General features: G+C 39.5%; 1 protein-coding gene across 1 annotated transcript in view; it reads left to right on the top strand.

Moving 5' to 3' along the window:
• agbl4 (AGBL carboxypeptidase 4) overlaps positions 1-19,388 on the top strand; it is a 488,448-nt gene that overhangs the window by 257,797 nt on the left and 211,263 nt on the right. The window contains exon 5 of the mRNA XM_041791008.1: positions 11,237-11,453. Within this exon, the coding sequence (XP_041646942.1) occupies positions 11,237-11,453 (217 nt within the window). The remainder of the gene's footprint in view (positions 1-11,236; positions 11,454-19,388) is intronic.

Here is a 19,388-nt window from a genome sequence, read left to right as displayed (position 1 = left end):
CTATAGGTTATCAGTTGTTTTTAGCTCCATGGCTCACCTCAGGGCTGATAAAATGGCTTTTTTTTTTTTTTTTTTTTTTTTTTTAATGCATGACTATGGCCGTGGTGGTTTTTAAAAGAGGTGGAGTTTTTCAGTGTCTCACAACTAGATTCAGGGTGAATGATTTTATTCAAAATAGATTTTTGATTTAAGCTGATCCCAGTTCACAAAACATTCCCTATTTGGGGCTTCTTTTAGCATCTACTCCAGTCTGCTGTAGGCCAGTGTTTATTTTGTTGACTTAAACTGTCACTGAAAATGTTCATCAACTAGTTTTTTTTTTTTTTTTTTTTTTTTTTTTTTTTTACATGAGAAAGTCAAGACTAAGGGGAGCAGATGGCCTGACGGCTTGGCCACACCCCATTACACAGGCATCCCAGGTTCAAGTCTGGCCTGCAGCTCTTTTCCCTCAGGTCTCTCCCCCAATCTCTCATCCCTGTTTCTGACTCTATCCACTGGCCTCCTCTAAAGAATAAAGGCAGAAACCCCCCTAAAATAGATCTTAAAAGAAAAAGATTAAGGTAAAAGTAGGTGTTTGATGATTAAAAAAAAAAAAAAAAAAGAATTAAACACTGAAAAAAATGTTTCAAAACACAAGCAGAGATGAGGTGAAAGAACATTCAAGGCATGCTGATTTTCTTTTGTGTATTTTAGGGTAAAGTAAGTATTGATGGTGCATAAATATGAGTGTATCACCATTATGCTATTATTACAGTTTGGCCAATTAATGTAACTTATAGATAAGAAATGGTTTGAGTTAAAGTGAAGACTTAAGTAAAATGGCTTTTTTAAGTAGACTAGAATGTTTGTGTTGACTTTCAAGGATGGAAATGATTATAATGTGAATAAATTACCATTTTAATTTCCACACAGTTTATAACATTCTACCACTAGGGGGCTCTCAACCAAAACAACAACGGTATGAGGAGTACAGACAAGCTCCGCCCATCTCTGCTGTTTACTTCTTGTTTTGAATTGTGCCTCTGTTCAATTAAAATGACATCTCATAAAGAGTTTTACCAAACAGAAAATTCATAAATGTCTTATAATGAGGGAGAAATGCACTGAATAAAAGCACTTCAGTCACGCTGGAATCCCACAATGTGCACGTCACTTGTGATTTCCTAGATCACACACTTATAAAAATGAAGAATTTCTGTCTTTAAAAACATTAAAAAGAAAAACGTGTAACATTAGGAATGCTTACTGTTTAAATTAAATTGTTTTAACTTATTATTTGTAATCTTTCTCTTAAATATGTATTATTCATTATGGCAGGCCTATTCAATTAGCGGCCCAGAACCAACCACCAAGTGGCCCAGCCTGTGGTCATGCCAGATATGCAAAGGGCAACCTGTTTCACAAGTTTTCATAATTTCCCATAATATTTCAGACCATGAATGCTACACTCCGCGTAGCCTAGCTGTGTAGTGTACTGCGTTGTTTTGAAGCATGGCTAACAATGCTGATGGAAGTAGCCCTAAGTTACCGAATATAAAACATGTCCTTTTTAACTGTGGCTACAAATGCGCAGATTTTTTCATTTTATTTTGTCATTCCATTTATTTAATTTTTATTCAAATGAAAAAACATTTCCACTAACTCAGGTTAGGTTCAAATACAGCTCTGTTGTTGTGTTTTTTATGTACTTTTTTAATGTGCTTTTGTCATATTGCCAAATTTAAAAGCGAGACTATGAAAAAAAGTGCATAATGTTCATCAAATTGATCTGTATTGTTTTGAATCTGACATTACCAGCTGCTCACTGGGTGCCGGGCATGTCTGGCCTGTATTTCTTGATTTTGTAATTTGGCCCACTTGAATTTGTAACTGAATAGCCCTGTATTATGGGATGTGCTGCTGACCTCAAGTCACCCTTGTCAAAGAGATCTTGATCTCAGTGGGCCTTTATCCGACTCTTTATCTGGTTAAATAAAAATTTTAAAAATATATATTTTAGTGCAGAATTTCTAAAAATGTTATCTTCTAACTTAATTTGAAATAAGTGGCAAAAATATCACTGCTGTGCACCTGAAGGCTAAAAGTTATCATTTAACATTAAAAAGCAGGCTAAACTCAATTTAATACATTGTAACATTCTTGGCAGCTAATAAAGGGTCAATAAATATGGTTTAATTTAATGAAAAGTTTAAAAGATGATTCTTTCAGTTTTTGAGATCTTGCTTTGACCAAACATTTCGACATAAATCTCCCTCATCCTTGGGGACTGTAAAAGCGACAGTGCCCCACTGGCACTATAACATACAGGACAGGCTGCTGCTCCATAGACAGTGCATCCAGTACAGTAGAACGTCTGAAATAGTGAGATTATTGAAGGTGGGAGCTAGCTAAGTAGTCAGGATGGACACATATGCTGCTGCTTTTTGAGCCGCAGATGGAGAAAGAAACAAATGAGAAAAATACCGGCAACAGGTTTGCTGTGCTCAAAAGTGGCTGCTGGTTAGAAATAAACAAAAGAAAGTATGTTTAAAAAAATTTTTTTTGGAAATTTTAATCAGTTTAGAATTGTGGTAAGTGAATATTTGCGATTCCAGCACCTCTAATCCTGAAAGTATTCCTGTGACAATTAAGGAAATATATCAAACTCAATAAAATGCCTAGAAATTTAAATAAATCACAGAGGATTAGTAGAAGTGTTTGTTTTTCAACGAGGCAGTAAATTAATCTGAGAGGTACACCATGATATAGATGAAGGTGACATAAAAAAGAGATGAATTACTGGAAGAGATGATTTTTTTTTTTTTTTCACACAAGGGCACACAATCACACAGACCAGCAGCGGTACACAGATAAAAACAAACACAGACACGCAACCACTCCCTCTGTATTAAACATATCATATCAGAACAAACGGAGGTGCTCCTCTGAACAGGAAACATGCTTTATTTAGATGAGACTCCAAGATTTATGACTGCTTTCAGAGTTTTATGGAAATAACTTCACATTTTTATGTCTGCTGCATAATCTAAAGTCAGTTCAATCGCTGTGGATATGTGATCTGATATCGATGGACTTCATTCGGCTAACTCACCTTGGATTTAATTTAAGTTTCAAAGCTGCCAAACCTTAGATTGGGAGTTAAGGGTTGAGAAATTAATCAAAGAAATTACCTGAAGTAGCTATGACTAAAAATGGTCTGACATCCTGTGACGTCACAGTCAGGGTGGAAGGCTCGAATGTTGTCAGCATGTAATTCTGATGTGTTCTTCTTGGTTGCAAGTCATGACATTGAAGGTCATCTGACAGACTATTTTTCATTTTTGATGAAGAATGACAAAGACAATGGAAACTTAAAATCTGAGAGGCATTCGGCTTCAAATCTTTTTTTTTTTTTTGGTAGGGATGTTACTAAACTCATACATGATACATATCATAAACAGTGGGTTTATGATACGATTTTATCACAAGTTTCAAAAACTTCATATTTTTCTCAAAAGAATGAATTTCAAGAAAAATATTGTTTCATATTAATTACACTGCAAAATGCTATTATCTGTTTTACATATGTTATACATTTTAATTAATGGTACATCCCTATTGAATAATTAATTAATAGAGTAGTATTTGACTGATCATTTTAAAAAAGAATTCCCAAGAGGTGACAAGAAATTTTTCATCATGTTCGAGCATGTACATAGCAGTGGTTTGAGGAATTTGTATTTTTATTTTACACACTAGAAAAACTGTTTCATTTATCCACTGGATGGGATATATTACACATTTATCTGGGGAACCTCACATACAAAGTCTTTGGGAAGGGCAGGACTTTTCAAAAATCCTCCAAAGGTAACTTGACTGACGTTTTGTCTGTCACATTCATTATGAGCCAATCAGAGTGACAACAGAATGAAATAATAATCGTGCTTAGCTCCATTAGTTACCTGGGCTCGGCAGACAGGTGCTGTTGGATAAAACTCATGCCAAGGTGCACAGTGTGGTCCTGTGCTCTTTTTTTTAATGAAAAATGTGGCCCAGTTCTATAAATCTGCTGCTATACCGCAGCTACATCCAAGCTAATTGTGACACAGGCGGCAGTCATTGTATTTTCTGGCTTAGAGCACATCTAAACCCTGCCTGCAACTGTTCAAACTCAGGCTGAAGCAGGTTGGGAGAAGAGTGAACACATTTTTTCTGTCATGAAAAGCTTTTAGAGCTGCTTTTTGCTCTTTATTTCATACAGAAATATAGTCAAGTTCTGATAAACCTGCTGCCATACTGTAGCTAAGTCTGAGCTTAACACTACACCGGCGGCATCTATTGGCTCCGTCACATCTAAACCTTACTCGTAGCTACCGTTTCGTTCTCCCCATTGGCTCCTGATTGGCCAGATCCTATTTCCAACCTGGTCCAAATGTTTCAGATTGGAGCTTCGTGAGATGGATTTGCCAGATGACAGACATGAAATCTGGCAAGGAGAAAAGGTCTGCACACCAAGGAGCTCCCATATCAAATGTATATTAGCAATCAAGTGACATTTTCAAGCTAGCATGCAGAAAGTTGCAGAATGAAAATAAATCTCTTTGAATCCCTATGAAAATCAGAGGTAAAACCTGTTCAAATGAAAAGGGAACTGTTTAATAAAATAGTAATACTTAATACATGAGCAGTTTGTGATAGGTGACAAGAAAAATTTAATGGATTGTTCTTCATGTCCATGGCTTTAACTGTGTTGATATAGAAAATACTTTCCACTATACTTTTGAGAGAAGTGAACAGTGAACACCTGTTTCAAAATGCATGAAATCCAGGGATGCACAGATGCATTGACAGAACATTATATTGGCCCTTTTATATCAATTTGATGCTGGCATTTAACATTTCTAACAGCTCATTCAGATATAATCCCAACTGTTGGTATTGTGGGAGTGTGACACCAAAAGAAGTAATGAAAGAAACAATGGTATCAATCAGTCATCAGCTAAATTTTTATTTTGAACATTGGCATGGGCCCTGATTTCTTAGTATGTCTTAAGGTCTTTGTTAAAATACTTTCCCATAGGTGACAAGAAATTTTTAATGAAATCTTATTCTTCACGTATTTTGCTCTGACCATTTAAATTTTTAGATGACTTTACTGTTGGCTTTCACATTACATTAATTCATTCAATGCGTCCGATAAATATGTTTTCCTTTCCAAAATACAGATCCATCTGATACGTTCTTTGTGGCCCAACATGTCTGACACTAATGAGCACCACTTCAAACTTAGTGGTGGATTCTAAAGTGGCAGAGCAATACTTTAAGACGCTACTTGAGTTAAAACTGAAGGGGGCTTGAAATCTTAAACTATCTGTAAAACAACAGGTTAAGTAATATGTTCATAGTTATGCTAGTTTAGATGCAGCTACTGAGGTTGTTCATCAACACGGCCAGTGGTTAGAAATGGATGTGTAATATCAAGGACAGCTGGTGACACAAATAGGGAATCCTCCCTAGACCAGAGTGTCTCATTTCAGATCAGCCTGAGTGGTCTACGCAGGCCGCAAAGGCTGGGTCCTTCAAAGGTTCCTGCCCCTGAAATGAGCCACAACTTATGAGATATATGAAACATCCTGTTGTCTCCACAGGTGTCCCACTCCCACTGCCCTCATTACAGGAAAGTCCATCGTTCTCAAGTGTTTTCAAGTGATTGCTTTCAGGAAAACCTTACTGCTGCTAGCTAGAGACCCTAACAGTGGCATTAATCCAGGTGATCGCACATCGTGAGCTCCAGTTGTTACACAAGCAACAGCTTCATAGAAATGATAAAAACTGATGTTTGGATCTTCTCAGCACTGCCTGATCTTTGTTTACTGGTCACGTAGGTTCATCTAAATTAAAGGACACACTCTTGTAATGGCTCATCCTAATAAACACACAGTTCAAACACACACAATGTACAGCAAGCCAACCAAATTACATAGAAAGCACAGGTTGCCTAGTAACTGTGTCTCCCAAAAGCTTTGTTGCAACTTGATTTGCATCCAAAAAAGATAGATGGATGTTTCAAGAATATATATTCCATCATGTTTGCACGCACATGTCCTTACTTCCCCGCGCATGAATATACATAGGCACACATTTAAATGCTCCTCAGATGATTGAAGCGGACAGTTCCTGCCCAACTTAGTATGCAAAACAACAACAACGGGGCCGTGTTTTAAAAAACAATGAGCCTATCTAACATCTGGCATCATTTTAGAGTGCCAGGAAATATTGCCTCTTCAATTATTGGCATAGTAACACAGAGGGGAGTAAAGAAATATGTCATTCACCGTGAAATGTTTGCCAAACAGACTAGCTATTTTTCCTTAAATGAGCAGGCGGGGATGTGCAAAGTCTGACAGCTGTACGGGCATATTGGAAGACATTTAACCTTCGTAACAGTTGACAGGAGGAGCATTTGACAAGCTGGAAGAGACAACAGTGAGATAGAAAATAAAAGGGAGTAGATGAGTGTATGCGTGCGTCCAGACCTGGTGGATTTTGTCCTGTATGTTTTCTCCTTTGTCTGTGAGAGTGCTCTGAGCCGCCGTGATTGGCGTGTCCTCTACGCTTGATTGATTTGGGAATAAAGACAAGATGTCGCCCGTATGAAAGCTACCAATTTATAAGCCTTCATCTCGAAACTTCAGAGAGGCGCCGGTGCCATCAAAATCAGAGTGTGAGTTTTGTAGCTACCGTCGGTTCAGAGAGTAGAAAAGCCTCAGCAAGCAGAGTTAGACTCAGTGAAACCATCTCCCTTTTTTATCCCGTCTCTATGTTTTGGATCCATTTCTCTCTGACTTTGTCTCTTTACTCACCTCCATCTCTATTTGTCAGCCTTTGTCTCTGCCTCTCAGAGTTCTCTGTATTTCTTCTTGTGTGGTTGCAATGAGACACTGGCAGCTCACTTGTCCCGCAGCTGGCTGTCAAAGGAATGACCTTGATGTGGCTCTTTGCTGCTTCCTTTCAGCGTGTGACTCTTTGCATATTCCTGTTTGTGCGCCTTTGTAATCACTGAATTGTAAACCACGTGTGAGCGTGTTATCATCTAGGGATGAAGCTTCTCCATTTTTTTCCCCCCCTTATCCTGCGCAGTGATAATTCTGTTTGGGAGCGACGGCACTGTACCACGTCAAGAGATGGGCATGGGGAGAGGCACGGGGAGGCACCATTTAGATAAAACAAATTGCTAGGAGCAGCCAGGGCTTGGAAGAATAAAAAGCCAAAGCACAAGTGTGCATGTGCTGGGGATTTTGTGCATGACTGTGGTAGCTTAAGCAGGTGCAGTCTTTGTCTTAACCTGTAGTTCAGGCCTTCCAGGTGGCCACGGTGCTATTTTCTCCCACCTATAACTATAATGCTGTGATGGGACAAGCAGCAGTAATTAAAATCAATAGCCAGGACTTTGCCAGTCTCCGGCAAGGTCGCACACTGCCCAATGGAGAGAAAGAAGAGGAGAAACAGAGAAGTGGGATTGCATAGACGGGCTGAGCCAAACAGGGAAATATGTTAAGAGGTGAGGTGTCATCTTATTTTAATTAACCTGAACCTCAGAGGGCTGGCATCTCAATAATGCACTAGTGTCGGTGCATGTGTGCGAGTATGAGCGTGTCATGTCCTTGTTGGTCATTTTTACTCACAGTTTGCTCCACTTTAAAGCCATGCAGTTTAAGGAGCATTATTCATAGGTGCAAGCTGCTTAGCCATTCATCTTGTTTTTTTTGTCTTCATCCTCCTCGCCCAACTTTACAGCCTGTAAGACAAGGCTGCTAAGCCGGCTCCAGAGGGGAGGCTGGGTGTGGTAAAGCTAGCCACTGGCGGCATTAGTATTCTGCTGAGATAGCCACATGCAGATACATTCCCCCTTCTACTCCTCTGAAGGAATTATCAGCCCTGCCTTTCTCACTCTGTCTGAAGAAGGCCGGGAGATTTACCTTTTTGTTTTACTAGCTACCTGCAGGGACATCTTAAAGTGTTTGAAAATGCATGCCAGTGGGTTCACTATGCATTTCTATGCAAATCTTTGGTCAAACCTGATATATAAGGTATCTGAGCAAACATATAAAAGTCTCATGTGTCTCCCTGCTGTCCTTTTCCTTTTCAGAGGTGAGTCAGAAAGAGAAGTTCACTCTGCCAGAGTTAGCACAGAGCAGTCTGTCCTGTTTGTTGATTACCAGCTCCCTGTTCCTATCTCAGCCCTGATAGCATCTTCATCTGATCTGTTGCCATAGCTCAGTATACGTCCTCGCCATCACACGGCCACTACGCTGCTAGCCGTTGCTGCTGCTTCCCGTATATCTCCATATCAGGCCCAGATCTGCCATCGCCCTGCTCTCTCATCTTCTCCTTATCTCCTTATTCCACCTTCCTCCCTGCTCCCAACACCCCAAAACTCGTCACTCATCGTCCTCATCTTCCTCATCGTTTTATCCACCTTACTTAGAGAGTCTGCCAGAGCTTGTATGGTGGCGGTGGTGCCGGTGGTGTCTAAACTGACAAGGTGGAGGCACTGAGTGATACCACAGGACGAGAAAGGAAATGAGGCAAATAGTTGCTTGCATGCAAAAACATAACTCTTTAGACTATGTCTCAACAGCCAGAGCTAAACAAGGGAAAAGACGTAGAAAAAGAAAAAAATGGGAAAAAAACACCTTGAGTAAGCAGAGCAGTTGTGTAGACTGCAGCAGTACTGTCCCAACAGCCCATCGATCGTCCATAAGGTGAGTGGATCAGTCTTTTTCATCCTGGGCCCAAGCAGGCAACGCTCGACATGCATTCATAATAGTACACAAATACGTAACACACAGCCCTGCACCATGCTCACTTCTATAAGAAATAAAAAAACACATACACCCAAAAGACACTGTTCCTGTTCCTCTCTCTCATTTTGCTAAATTTGTTCACATACATTCAACTTGAGCCAACGGCTTTTCCTGCAAAACACCAGACACACTTCAATGTTGTCATAATCAGACACCAGGGCAGACACTTTAATACTCACAGACAAAAAAAGACATGGCAGATTATCCAGTTGCCCGATTAATTAGCTGCAGAGGTCAAAGGTCTGCACACTTGTTATTTTAGAGATTAAAGTTAGAATTAAACCGTGCAAAAAGAAAAGCAAGTTGAGCAAAAGACACAAAAGCCCTTTGACCTTCAGTTCGCATTACATGTGATGATAAGGTTGATTGTCTTACTAAGGCTGTCAAAATTTACAATACTGTGATACTTTCTTTAAACACTTCTTTTAAACAATAATATCTGTTTTTATAGTGATTGCTGGTACCAAAAATCTATTTTATGAGACAGGAGCTTAGGAAAGGAATAAATACATTGGGAACATTAAAATTCTGCACAATGTCTTAGTCACACAAAGAAAAAAAAGCTAAAATTTGGAGCTAAAATATTTTTTGTGCATTTGAGACGATGTGTATGAATTTGCCAACAATTTTTAATAATTAAAAACAATAAATTCAGTAGTATTGGCTGCTTAGATTTTTCTATTGACAATGCTGCCATATTAAACTGGTACTGGTACTGATGGAGTTACAGTATTTGACAGTGTTGATCCCGCACTGTTAGTTCAACTCTGTAGAGTCAATTGATCTAAGCTCTGCCCACTGCAATTTCAAATCCAGTGGGATGTGTGGGCAAATTTACCCATCATGATCTTAGGCAGAGTGTGCAGATGTACTCATACATTTTACCATTTTATTGCAAAATTGATAGCTACAGTTTTACTTGGCAGAGAAGGCTCTGCTCAAAAGATGCTCCCTGGGTTAGTCAAGAGGCATTCTTTGACTTTCCAGAGAGAACATGGCCAGAAACCCCCTAATGGATGGATACATTTATAACAATGCACATTATAGACAATACAATAGTTCAAAAGCAAGTGATCCACAGTAGCATGAATCTGAAAATAAGTGTGCAACAAGCTTTATTCTATAAAGGAGGAGGCTGGGGTGGAGGAGGTTAAGCATTGCCAGCAGCAGGGTGCATTGGCGTTGATGCAAACAGGGATTAGGGAGAAGTACGTCATATTTAAGTACACCACTGTGTTGAGAGAAAGAGGTGTGATTGGCTGTGGGAGCAGGAAGGCGATAATTGGGATGGCTGGGCATACGACTACTTCGTCCTGCATGAACTCATCAAACTTAATTAGTATGCATTGCCTTTCTATGAGGTTGAATCTGCTTTGTTCTTGCCAGAGGAGACCCACTTTGCCACAGAGTTACTGCAGCTCTGTAATATTGTAAATATTTTAACACATCAAAAAGTGTAGTGTACCTGTATATAGACTAACGTAGACACTTGTAAAGTGTTAAATGTAATTCTATATGAGTTAAGTTAACTCTGTCAATTTGGCTGTTTATTTTACTTTATTGTAGAGGTGTTGCTTTACCTGAACTTCCTGGTTGGAGATTTGTTTTCTTGTTATTCTTGATGTGATTGACTTATGGCATTGGAGGGCGGGGCTTAGCAATAAGTAAAATCTGGTATCAGGACAACCATCTTTCTTCTATGAGTGATCACTGAAATTTTCTGTCTGCTGTTTGTATTTTTTAAATAAGTATTTAGTTTTATTTTGTACTTACTTTCAGTCCAGTCAGGAATACTCGTCATATATTTAAGCATTCATTGAAGAATAGGTTAACTGTTTTACTTGGCATCATCTGCTATAAAGGATAGTCAAGAAGCATGCTTTTACTTGATGAACTTTGTTGATTTATTGTCCCTTATTTCTTTGGTCATTGTTTTTCTCCTCTCACTCTCATCTTAATCTGTTAAAACATCTGTTATCAATTGCTTCCGAGATTTGCTCCTAATGATAAATCATAATTAACAGATGAAAGATGTTGTTTGTTTTAAATCAGTTGCATTCAAAATAAAAAGTACCTTCCTTCTAGTTTTTGTTAGTCTATGAAAGACCAACCAGACACTCCAATTGGAGTGTCTTACCATTTAACATTTCTGAAAACATCAATGTTGAGGCAGCTGGTGCCTCTCAGCTTGTAGTGTCTAGCATGGGAGGCACTGTTTCCTTGTCTCTTTGCCCTTTGCCCCTCTGTCTTGTCTTCCACAGTGTATGAGCTCTGATGTTCCTTGTTTCCCAGTGCAGCTTTATGCCTTTGAGTTTTGACCCGTAGGCCTTAAATTAAAGGATCTGTCCACTTAATGACCTCTCTTTTCTCTCTGATAAATCTCATTGCAGGCAGAGGCTTCCAGCTAAAAATGTGTACTACTACCGCTGCCCTGACCACCGACGCAACTACGTCATGTCCTTCGCTTTCTGTTTTGATCGAGAGGATGACGTGTATCAGTTCGCCTACTGCTACCCCTACACCTACTCCAGACTACAGCACTACCTGTCCAGCCTGGAGCGCAGGAACCTGCCCTACCTACAGAGGGAGCAGCTGGGCCTCAGTGTGGTGAGTAGTGAGAGTGTATGAGGTGGAAGTGCTTATGGCTGGAGCAGAGAAGGTGAAGAGTGTTGGAGATTAGGTGTTAGAGGGTTGTAGGTTGAGTGTGTGTGTCTCGTGTGTGACACTGTGTGTGTCCAGAGACCTAGATTGGTAAGTTGCATGTGCCTGCCGGTCATAACTTCAGCCTCTCATGTTATTATTAGGATTGTTGCACTCTGAGATGACGGACTGTAAGCCTCTGGCTGCATGTGTATGCGTGTGCACCCGCGTGTGTGTAAATGGCTCTGTGTGTAATCAGCAGAGCTCTCACCTCGGCAGTTGGAGCCAGTGTATCATACACGCTGCCTCCAGTCTTGTCTGCTCTTATCAAATAATTGTAGGAGAAAAACTCATTAGAAATGCTTGAGAGATTATGACTTTTTCTTCTGTCGTCCAACATTTGTCAGAGAAAAGCTTGCTGCGAGGGAGGCACCATGCAAGTAAAGGTATCTGAAAGAAGCACCTGACCGTTAAATAGCCAAAGCCATGCAACACTGTTGCATGAAACCACTGAAAAAAATGAGAAATACCTCCAAAAAATATTTGTTTACACACATTTGTAATGACAGTGTTTAATTAAAGGTCAAGCAGGGAGTTTTGAAAAGGATTTACGATAGTCAAATATTTATACTATTTTCTGGGCCTACAAAAACCGATGAGACCTCCAAAATGGATTGTTTCTTTTTAACTAATTTTGTAAAAAAGTTTCAACGCCTGTAACCACTGCCATGGGGTAGACATCAGACCACACTGTAAGGTTAAACAGTAAAGCTTGTTAAAAAAGATCAAGTTATGTTACAGTGCCTATTCACCACCCTGGATGTTTTTAAATTATTTTAAAAACCAACTAGTGTTAATGTAGTTTCTAAGTAATGTCAATTTAATAAAAGATATATATGATTTGAATTAGTCTTGATTGATAGTTGTATAAACACACCTGCGTCTAGAAGGTTCAGTCACTGGTTAATCATAGTCCTTGCGACCATTACACAATGAAGACAAAGGAACACTCCAAGCAACTCAGAGTAAAGGTTATTAGGCACTCAACATCCCCTGCAGTTCAGTTAAATCCATCATCAAGGAATGGAGGGAATATAGCAGATGTGTAAATCTGGCTAGATCAGGCCTTCCTCACAAACTAAGTGACCATGCAAGAAGGAGACTAGTGAGAGAGGCCACCAAGACACCTACGACTGCTCTGAAGGAGTTACAAGCTTCAGCAGCTGAGATGGGAGATTCTCTGCATACACCAACTGTTCTTCACCAGTCAAAGCTTAATGGGAGAGTGGCACAGAGAAAGCCACTGTTGAAGAATACTCATATTAAATCTCAACCAGAGTTCACCTAAAGGGATATGGGAGACTCCATGGTCAAGTGGAAGAAAGTTCTTTGGTCTGATGTCACTAAAATGATGCCTTTTGACCATCAGAGAAGACACTATGTTTGATGGACACCAAACACTGCACATCACCATGACCACACCATCCCCACTATGAAGTACAGTGGTGGCAGCATCATACAGGGGGAAGGCTTCTCAGCAGCCAGCCCTAGAAGGCGTGTAAAGGTAGAGGTTAAAATGAATGTAGCATAATATCAGAAAATCTTTGAGGACAATATCATTCAGTCTGCGAGAGAACTACGGCTTGGGACAGATTTATTTTTCAAGCAAGACAAAGACCTGAAGCATACAGTGAAAACTACACAGAAATGGTTGAATCCCTGAATTCCTGGTTTGAATCCCTGTTGGGCCTGGGTCTTTCTGTGTAGAGTTTACATGTTCTGACTCTAAATTGACGATATTTGTGAGCGTGAGTGTTCCTCGTTGGTTGTTTTTATACATCAGTCCAGTATTGGCTGGCGACCAGTCTAAATCTCATACCTCATGATTTTTATTTATTTATTTTCATAAAATTAGTTTGTTTGGACACTTTGTCAAGTGTCAAAAGTATGCTGACTATGTCTATTCAGTGTTAAATTATTGGAAAAAATACAGCGTTTTTAAATTTTTTTTTAATTACCTTAAAAGTGGTGATTTTGAAGATACAAGATCTTGGCCCAACGCCCACAATAAGCTGGGCAGATAATAAATGGATGATGGCTTTAAAACAAAAATAATCAGCATGGAAAAGACATGCTACTTTGTCCGCAGGAGGTGCCAAAATCAATGGAAGCCAGAAGACCCTCGCAGAAGCTTAAAATATTTCAGATTCTATCTGTGGATGTATTTAAAAGAGCTTTAACATAATTTACAAACATGAAGCACTGGAACATGACTGCAAATTAATCTACCCATTACCCATTTACTATTTTTAACTTCATTGCCAAGTAAATTCCAGTTAATAAATTCACATTTTTCAGACCTCTGTATACTTATTCTTATATATGAGTGATTCTCATACTTGAGCGAGCAGTGTGTTATGGTACTAGTTTTTAGAGTTAGGCACACTTTATTGTTGTTTAGTTTGCTTTAATAAATAACTTTTAAAAGAAGGTGATATCATTTTATAAAGATGCTAGCAGCCTTGTTCTACTTCTTTTATTTATAGAAAACTCAGCTCAGAAATAACAGAGAAAATATAAACGTACAAGGAGTTAGAACACATGACATTGAAAGCTAGTATGTCTCCATCTGTACTACTGCTGTGTTGTGTGTAACACACTGTAAATACTAAGCTTTACAATTCTGACTGTGCAGCACACCACTCCTGCTTTATTTTAAGCCCCATCATTTGTCTGAGTGAAAGAGAGGGGAACAGAGAGAGGACAGAGCTGCTTGGTTTGGCTCCCAGAGTCAGTATTAGTATTCATAGTCATAGAGAGGTTTTATGGCCGTATTTTTCTCTTTATGTTCTCTGGGCCTGGGTGGCAGACAGCCCAGCCCCACCCTCTCATATCTCTCTTCTCTGTCTGCACTCTCTCTCTCTCTCTCTCTCTCTCTCTCTTTCTCCCTCTCTCTCAAGCTGTGTCTCTGTCTCTATCTTATGCACATATGCACACACATACACTACACACTCACACATACAGACAGACAGGTCAGAAAGCAAAGGATGAGAAGGGATGAGGAGAGCTTTCCAGCTGCATCAAAGTTTAAAGACGGATTGGTGCCATTTCCAAGGCAGAGTCTTTGCAGGGACAGCACAATAGCTTTAACCTTCTAATGGGTACAGTTATCTCATGAGGATGGAAAGACGAGCCAGGGCCATTTGCTCTGGCATTCTTCTATCTTGCTGACTAATTTGTTTTCCGTAATGTATTCCTGTGAACAAAATCTCTGCCATCCAGCCTGCACTGGTAGCCTCAGATACTGTAAAAAGGTCGGCCTGTTTTAATTTTTTCCTCCAGCTCTCTTCATCACTATGATTGAGGAAGTGTTTGGTGATTTAAAAGACAGGTTGGAGTTACAATGAAGCTGAGAGAGCTGAATTCTGTGTTTTTATTATTAAACCTGAATGCACTGAGAGAAGTCAGTCTAATTGAGATTGAAGGAAAATGAGAGCGATGTAACATTTCTGGGATGAATGAAAAGGGCAGACAAGGAAGATCTGAATATAATTTCCAGAACAGCCTCTTATTTGATCAATTCTTAACTTGTTTGATTTCTCATGCCAAGTAAAGTTTTTCAATAAGACATGAATTCGCCTGATAAGGAAACTAACATCTTACATCTTATTACTAACATCTTCCACAGTGGTATCAAATAGGTCCTCCTACTTTTTGGCACACTTCTGTGGGGTTGCCAAGCTTACCTGCCTGTACCAGCAAGGTGGAGCTACACACAATAAAGAAGATTTACTGACATCACTTTGATTGTGCGACACGGCTGCTCAGACTGGCAAAGTGACAAAACACACCTGTCTGCCCTATGAAGGATGGGTGATAATGGGAGAAAACCAGACTAATATCTGGAATTAATGCATATTGGAATGCATTTAAGCAAGATTTTTTTTTTTTCAAATCTTGGTTTTATCATCTAAAGAAATTATTTGAGCCCCAAAGAGACACTCATTCAGATCTTAGTATTGGTCCTCCAAGAATAATCACTTTATCTTGTTGTATCAAGCCATATAATAACAGTAATTTCAATTAATCAACACAATGTTTACACTCTAAACTGTGCATAATGCTAATTATACACACACAAAACAACGAAATTGATTTAATGAATGAGGGAAAGACTGATAACAATGCTATAAAGTATAATCAGATTTAAAAAGTGCTGAGTCAAAGAGGTGGATTAGCCCAACCGTAAGTGTGTATGATTGTAGTGTTGTGGATTTCTCTTGGGAGAGAGTGCTAGTGGTTGTTGCCATACTGAAGACTCTGATCCCAAAGTTCACAGGGATGGGAGGCCAGACCAGTGTCTAAAGAGGTTCCAGGATAGAGAAGGGACAAGGACCTGTAGTGATTTGAGAAGTATTTTGTACTTCCTGTATGCAGGAAATAAACTAAAAAGGGGGGGGAGGGGGCTGGATTTGCTCATTGTTGATTTTAAAGAAGGCCATGGGGCTGTAACTTCATATGAATAGAAAATAAATTTATTTTGAGTCTGCAACCCTTCTTCCACTTTTAAGATTTACTCATTACCTTAAAGCACCTAATAGCCTGGAGCTAAACTTTATTTCTGAATGACTATGCCATTAGCAACCTGCACTGCAGTGTGAGGTCCTCAGGCAAAACGTGTTGATGTGTTCCCATGTCAAGGCGAAGGACTAAACAATGTTTTTTCTCTCTGTTGGTGTACTTCATCTCAGGAACAACTTCCCTGAAAAACTTGGATTTGCAAAGTTTGTTTCCTCTTTTTAATCACCTTTAAAATGACAAGTTTTGAATATGGTTGTTTTTTCCTGTCAGACTATTGGTAAAAAAATACCTTTATCAAGACTGTGGAATTGATTTAAAATCATCCAGCCTTGAAACAATGCTATGCAGCCTGGCTTTGCCAACTAGATATGGTTTTTAACCTTTCAACTCTTTTTTTCAAAACCTTTTTTTTCCCTCCCTAATTTGTACGTATGTTTTTTTTTTTTTTTGTACAACCAGAGTTGATTGTAGGAATTGCTGCTCCCAGTGGTAAGTTAGATAGGCATAAAGTCTAAGCTTCATTTTATTCTTCCATGTCCAAGTCTATCAATGCAACCTGTGAGAGCAAGGACAGAAGGCCTAGCCAAGAGCTTTGAATGAAAGTGTTTGCTTTGCTTCATACAGTCATGTTATACTATTTCATGCCATGTCATGTCATGTCATGCTAACTTATGCGATGTTTTGCCATGTCATGCTTCACTTGGCAATGTCATGTCATGCTAATCTATAACCTGACATGCCAGATGGAAAAACAGAGAGTGATTGGATGGACGTTCTGTCACATCTTTTCGGGCTAATCAGTGCAACAAAACACGTGATGACCAGACTCTTGCAGAATCTGTTCGGGAGAAAGGCAAAAATATAATTTCTGCAAAGAAAAGAACTCAATGCTGTTCTCTGTTCTTCTTTTAATGAAGAAATGTCGTCAAGTCCTGATAAAAGTGACGGTAGAGCATCCAAGCTAATCTCTTCTGCCATATTTTCACTGTGACTATGACAGAGTCAGGCTTACGTAACAACTCTGTCATGTTATACCCGGAAGTACTGCCTCTTGCTCCTGATTGGTCCTGCCACTTTCTTACAGGGCTGGATCTGTTCAGATGAGAGCTTTGCAAGATGGATTTGCCAGTGAGGAACAGGGAAACAGGCGAATCCATCTGCTTTGCAAGGTTAGCTTACTTATGCTTTGTTATGTCATGCAATGCTAACCTATGCTATGTCATGTCATGTCGTGTTATGTCATTCTAACCTATGTCATGTCTTGCCATGTTAACCTATGCTTTGTCATGTCATATCATGCACCTATGCTGTCATGCCATGCTAACCTATACCGTGTCATGTCATGCCATGTAATGTCATGTGATGTTATTTTTATGTCAAGTTATGTCACGTAATGCTATGCTAAGTCCTGGCATGTCATGTAATGTTATTTATTTAAGAAAGGCTATCACAGGCAACAGTATGTCTCAATGTGTCGCTTTAGGTTACCATATGTTGCGTAGGGTTGTGTTGCATTTTATTGTGTTTCCCTAAGAATTCGTTGTAACTTCGGTCCATAAAGGTTGATTTTTGTTGTGGTGCACAAATAAATAGACGGTAGTCTTATGGCTAAAAATCTTGTTTGTTTAACCCATGCATGTATCCTCTCTGAAGACTTTCTCACTCTTTGTACCATCTGAACTGACTTCTTTCTTTGCTTCTATTTAAATAATAACTCTTTAAAGGTGGCTATCTAACAATAAACAGGTAGTGAAATATAAATAGTTGCTTGCAAATACAACCATTTTTGCTATATTTTTATGAGGGTTATCTGAGATTTACTGTAATGCTAGATGTTTTTTCACTTTCAGTCCATATATGAAGCGAGACTAGTCATATCCTTCTTGAAGCTTTTAATTCAACTGAAATAGGTATGAAATAGTAGTGTAAATTATTTCATCCAATATTCTGCACAAGAATAAACCAGTTTCCTGGACTGGTGCAGTATTACTTTAGTTGTAGTGTCAAAAAGGGGTTTGTGATTATCTTTGATTAAAAAAAGATATATTTTTTTATTTTTCTTCTTTATGTAGTTTGGCAAAAGAAAGCTTGTAACAAATATGTACACACATAAGTCCACACTTGTAAAAACACACTCACAATGACAAAATAAAAGAAGTGTTTTTCAGCTTCCCCAGAGGAGAGGGGTGTAGATTCTTGCTGTCCCTACTCTGCTGGGTTCATAGCCCTGCTTCTGTTCCTCTGGTCTCTTTCTGTCTGAACATTTCCTTTGTAGACCATCCTGACAGTATCTGAGCAAACCTTTCTCTCTCTCTTTCTCCCCCCTGAGGCATCCACATCCACAGAGACAGCGAAAAGAGACAACACTCGTTTGACCTGATACAATACTAACAAGCCTTATAAGAAAAAGAAAAAAAGATGCATTCTTTCAAACTATTTCAGCCATTTTTGTGTGGTTCCTGAGTGTCCCCCGGCAATCTGGTATTGAAAGCACCCTGTTTGACCACCTTGCTTGTTGACAAAGCCTTTTTTTCCTGTCTCACCAGTAGTCAGTGTCATGCCTGGAACTGCCCTGGAGTTGCAGAGGCAGCATTTTGAGTTTTTCCTTCTGCTGGCCCCGCTGGGAGGGCAGGGCTCTGACACTATTAGTCACCTCTGACATAGCACAGCCTTTGCCTGTACACCAGATGGAAAGAAAGTGTAAATGAGAGACCTCAGGGTGCCAGAGTGGACAGGCCACCTACCAGCCTTAAGGTTGTCTAACCCTGGCCAGCGTGCAACTTCAGAGTCCTGAATCCTCTCTCTGTTATTCTGTCCACATACGCACATAAAGTAAAACTATTGATCCAGGGATCACAGTGCCGAGATGTCACATCCACTCAATTCTTGTTTTTTTCTGCTGAAATCTCACAAATCAAGAGCAGATTATGATAGATCACTTGGACGGTGTTGAAGGCAGGCAGTAGTCACTGTCAGCTGCAGTGACTTAGCATTACTTAGGCTGTTGTGATTGAATTTTAGACCTAATCCTGTCTGCTATCAGTGTTCAGGTACCATGTCTGGGTGGGAGTGGAGTCTCCAGGAACCTTTTTTTTTTTTTTTTTTTTTTTTTTGTGTGTGTGTCTCACGAAAAAGGAGAGCCGAGGAGTGGAGTGGGCACTGCAGCTATATCTGCCTGGCTGCCTCTCTCTCTCTCTCTCTCTCTCTCTCTCTGTCTCTCTCTCTTTCGCACGCTCTCTCTCCTTATCTCCGTGTTTGTACACTGTGTGCCAAGATCCAATCAATAGCCACTCCAGCCGTGGAGAGAGGAGAAGGTCAGCA

This window comes from Cheilinus undulatus, linkage group 7 (genome assembly GCF_018320785.1).
Source record: "Cheilinus undulatus linkage group 7, ASM1832078v1, whole genome shotgun sequence".
Taxonomy (NCBI): domain Eukaryota; kingdom Metazoa; phylum Chordata; class Actinopteri; order Labriformes; family Labridae; genus Cheilinus; species Cheilinus undulatus.
The sequence above is the reverse complement of the archived record's forward strand: the minus strand, read 5'-3'. Positions and strand labels throughout refer to the sequence as shown.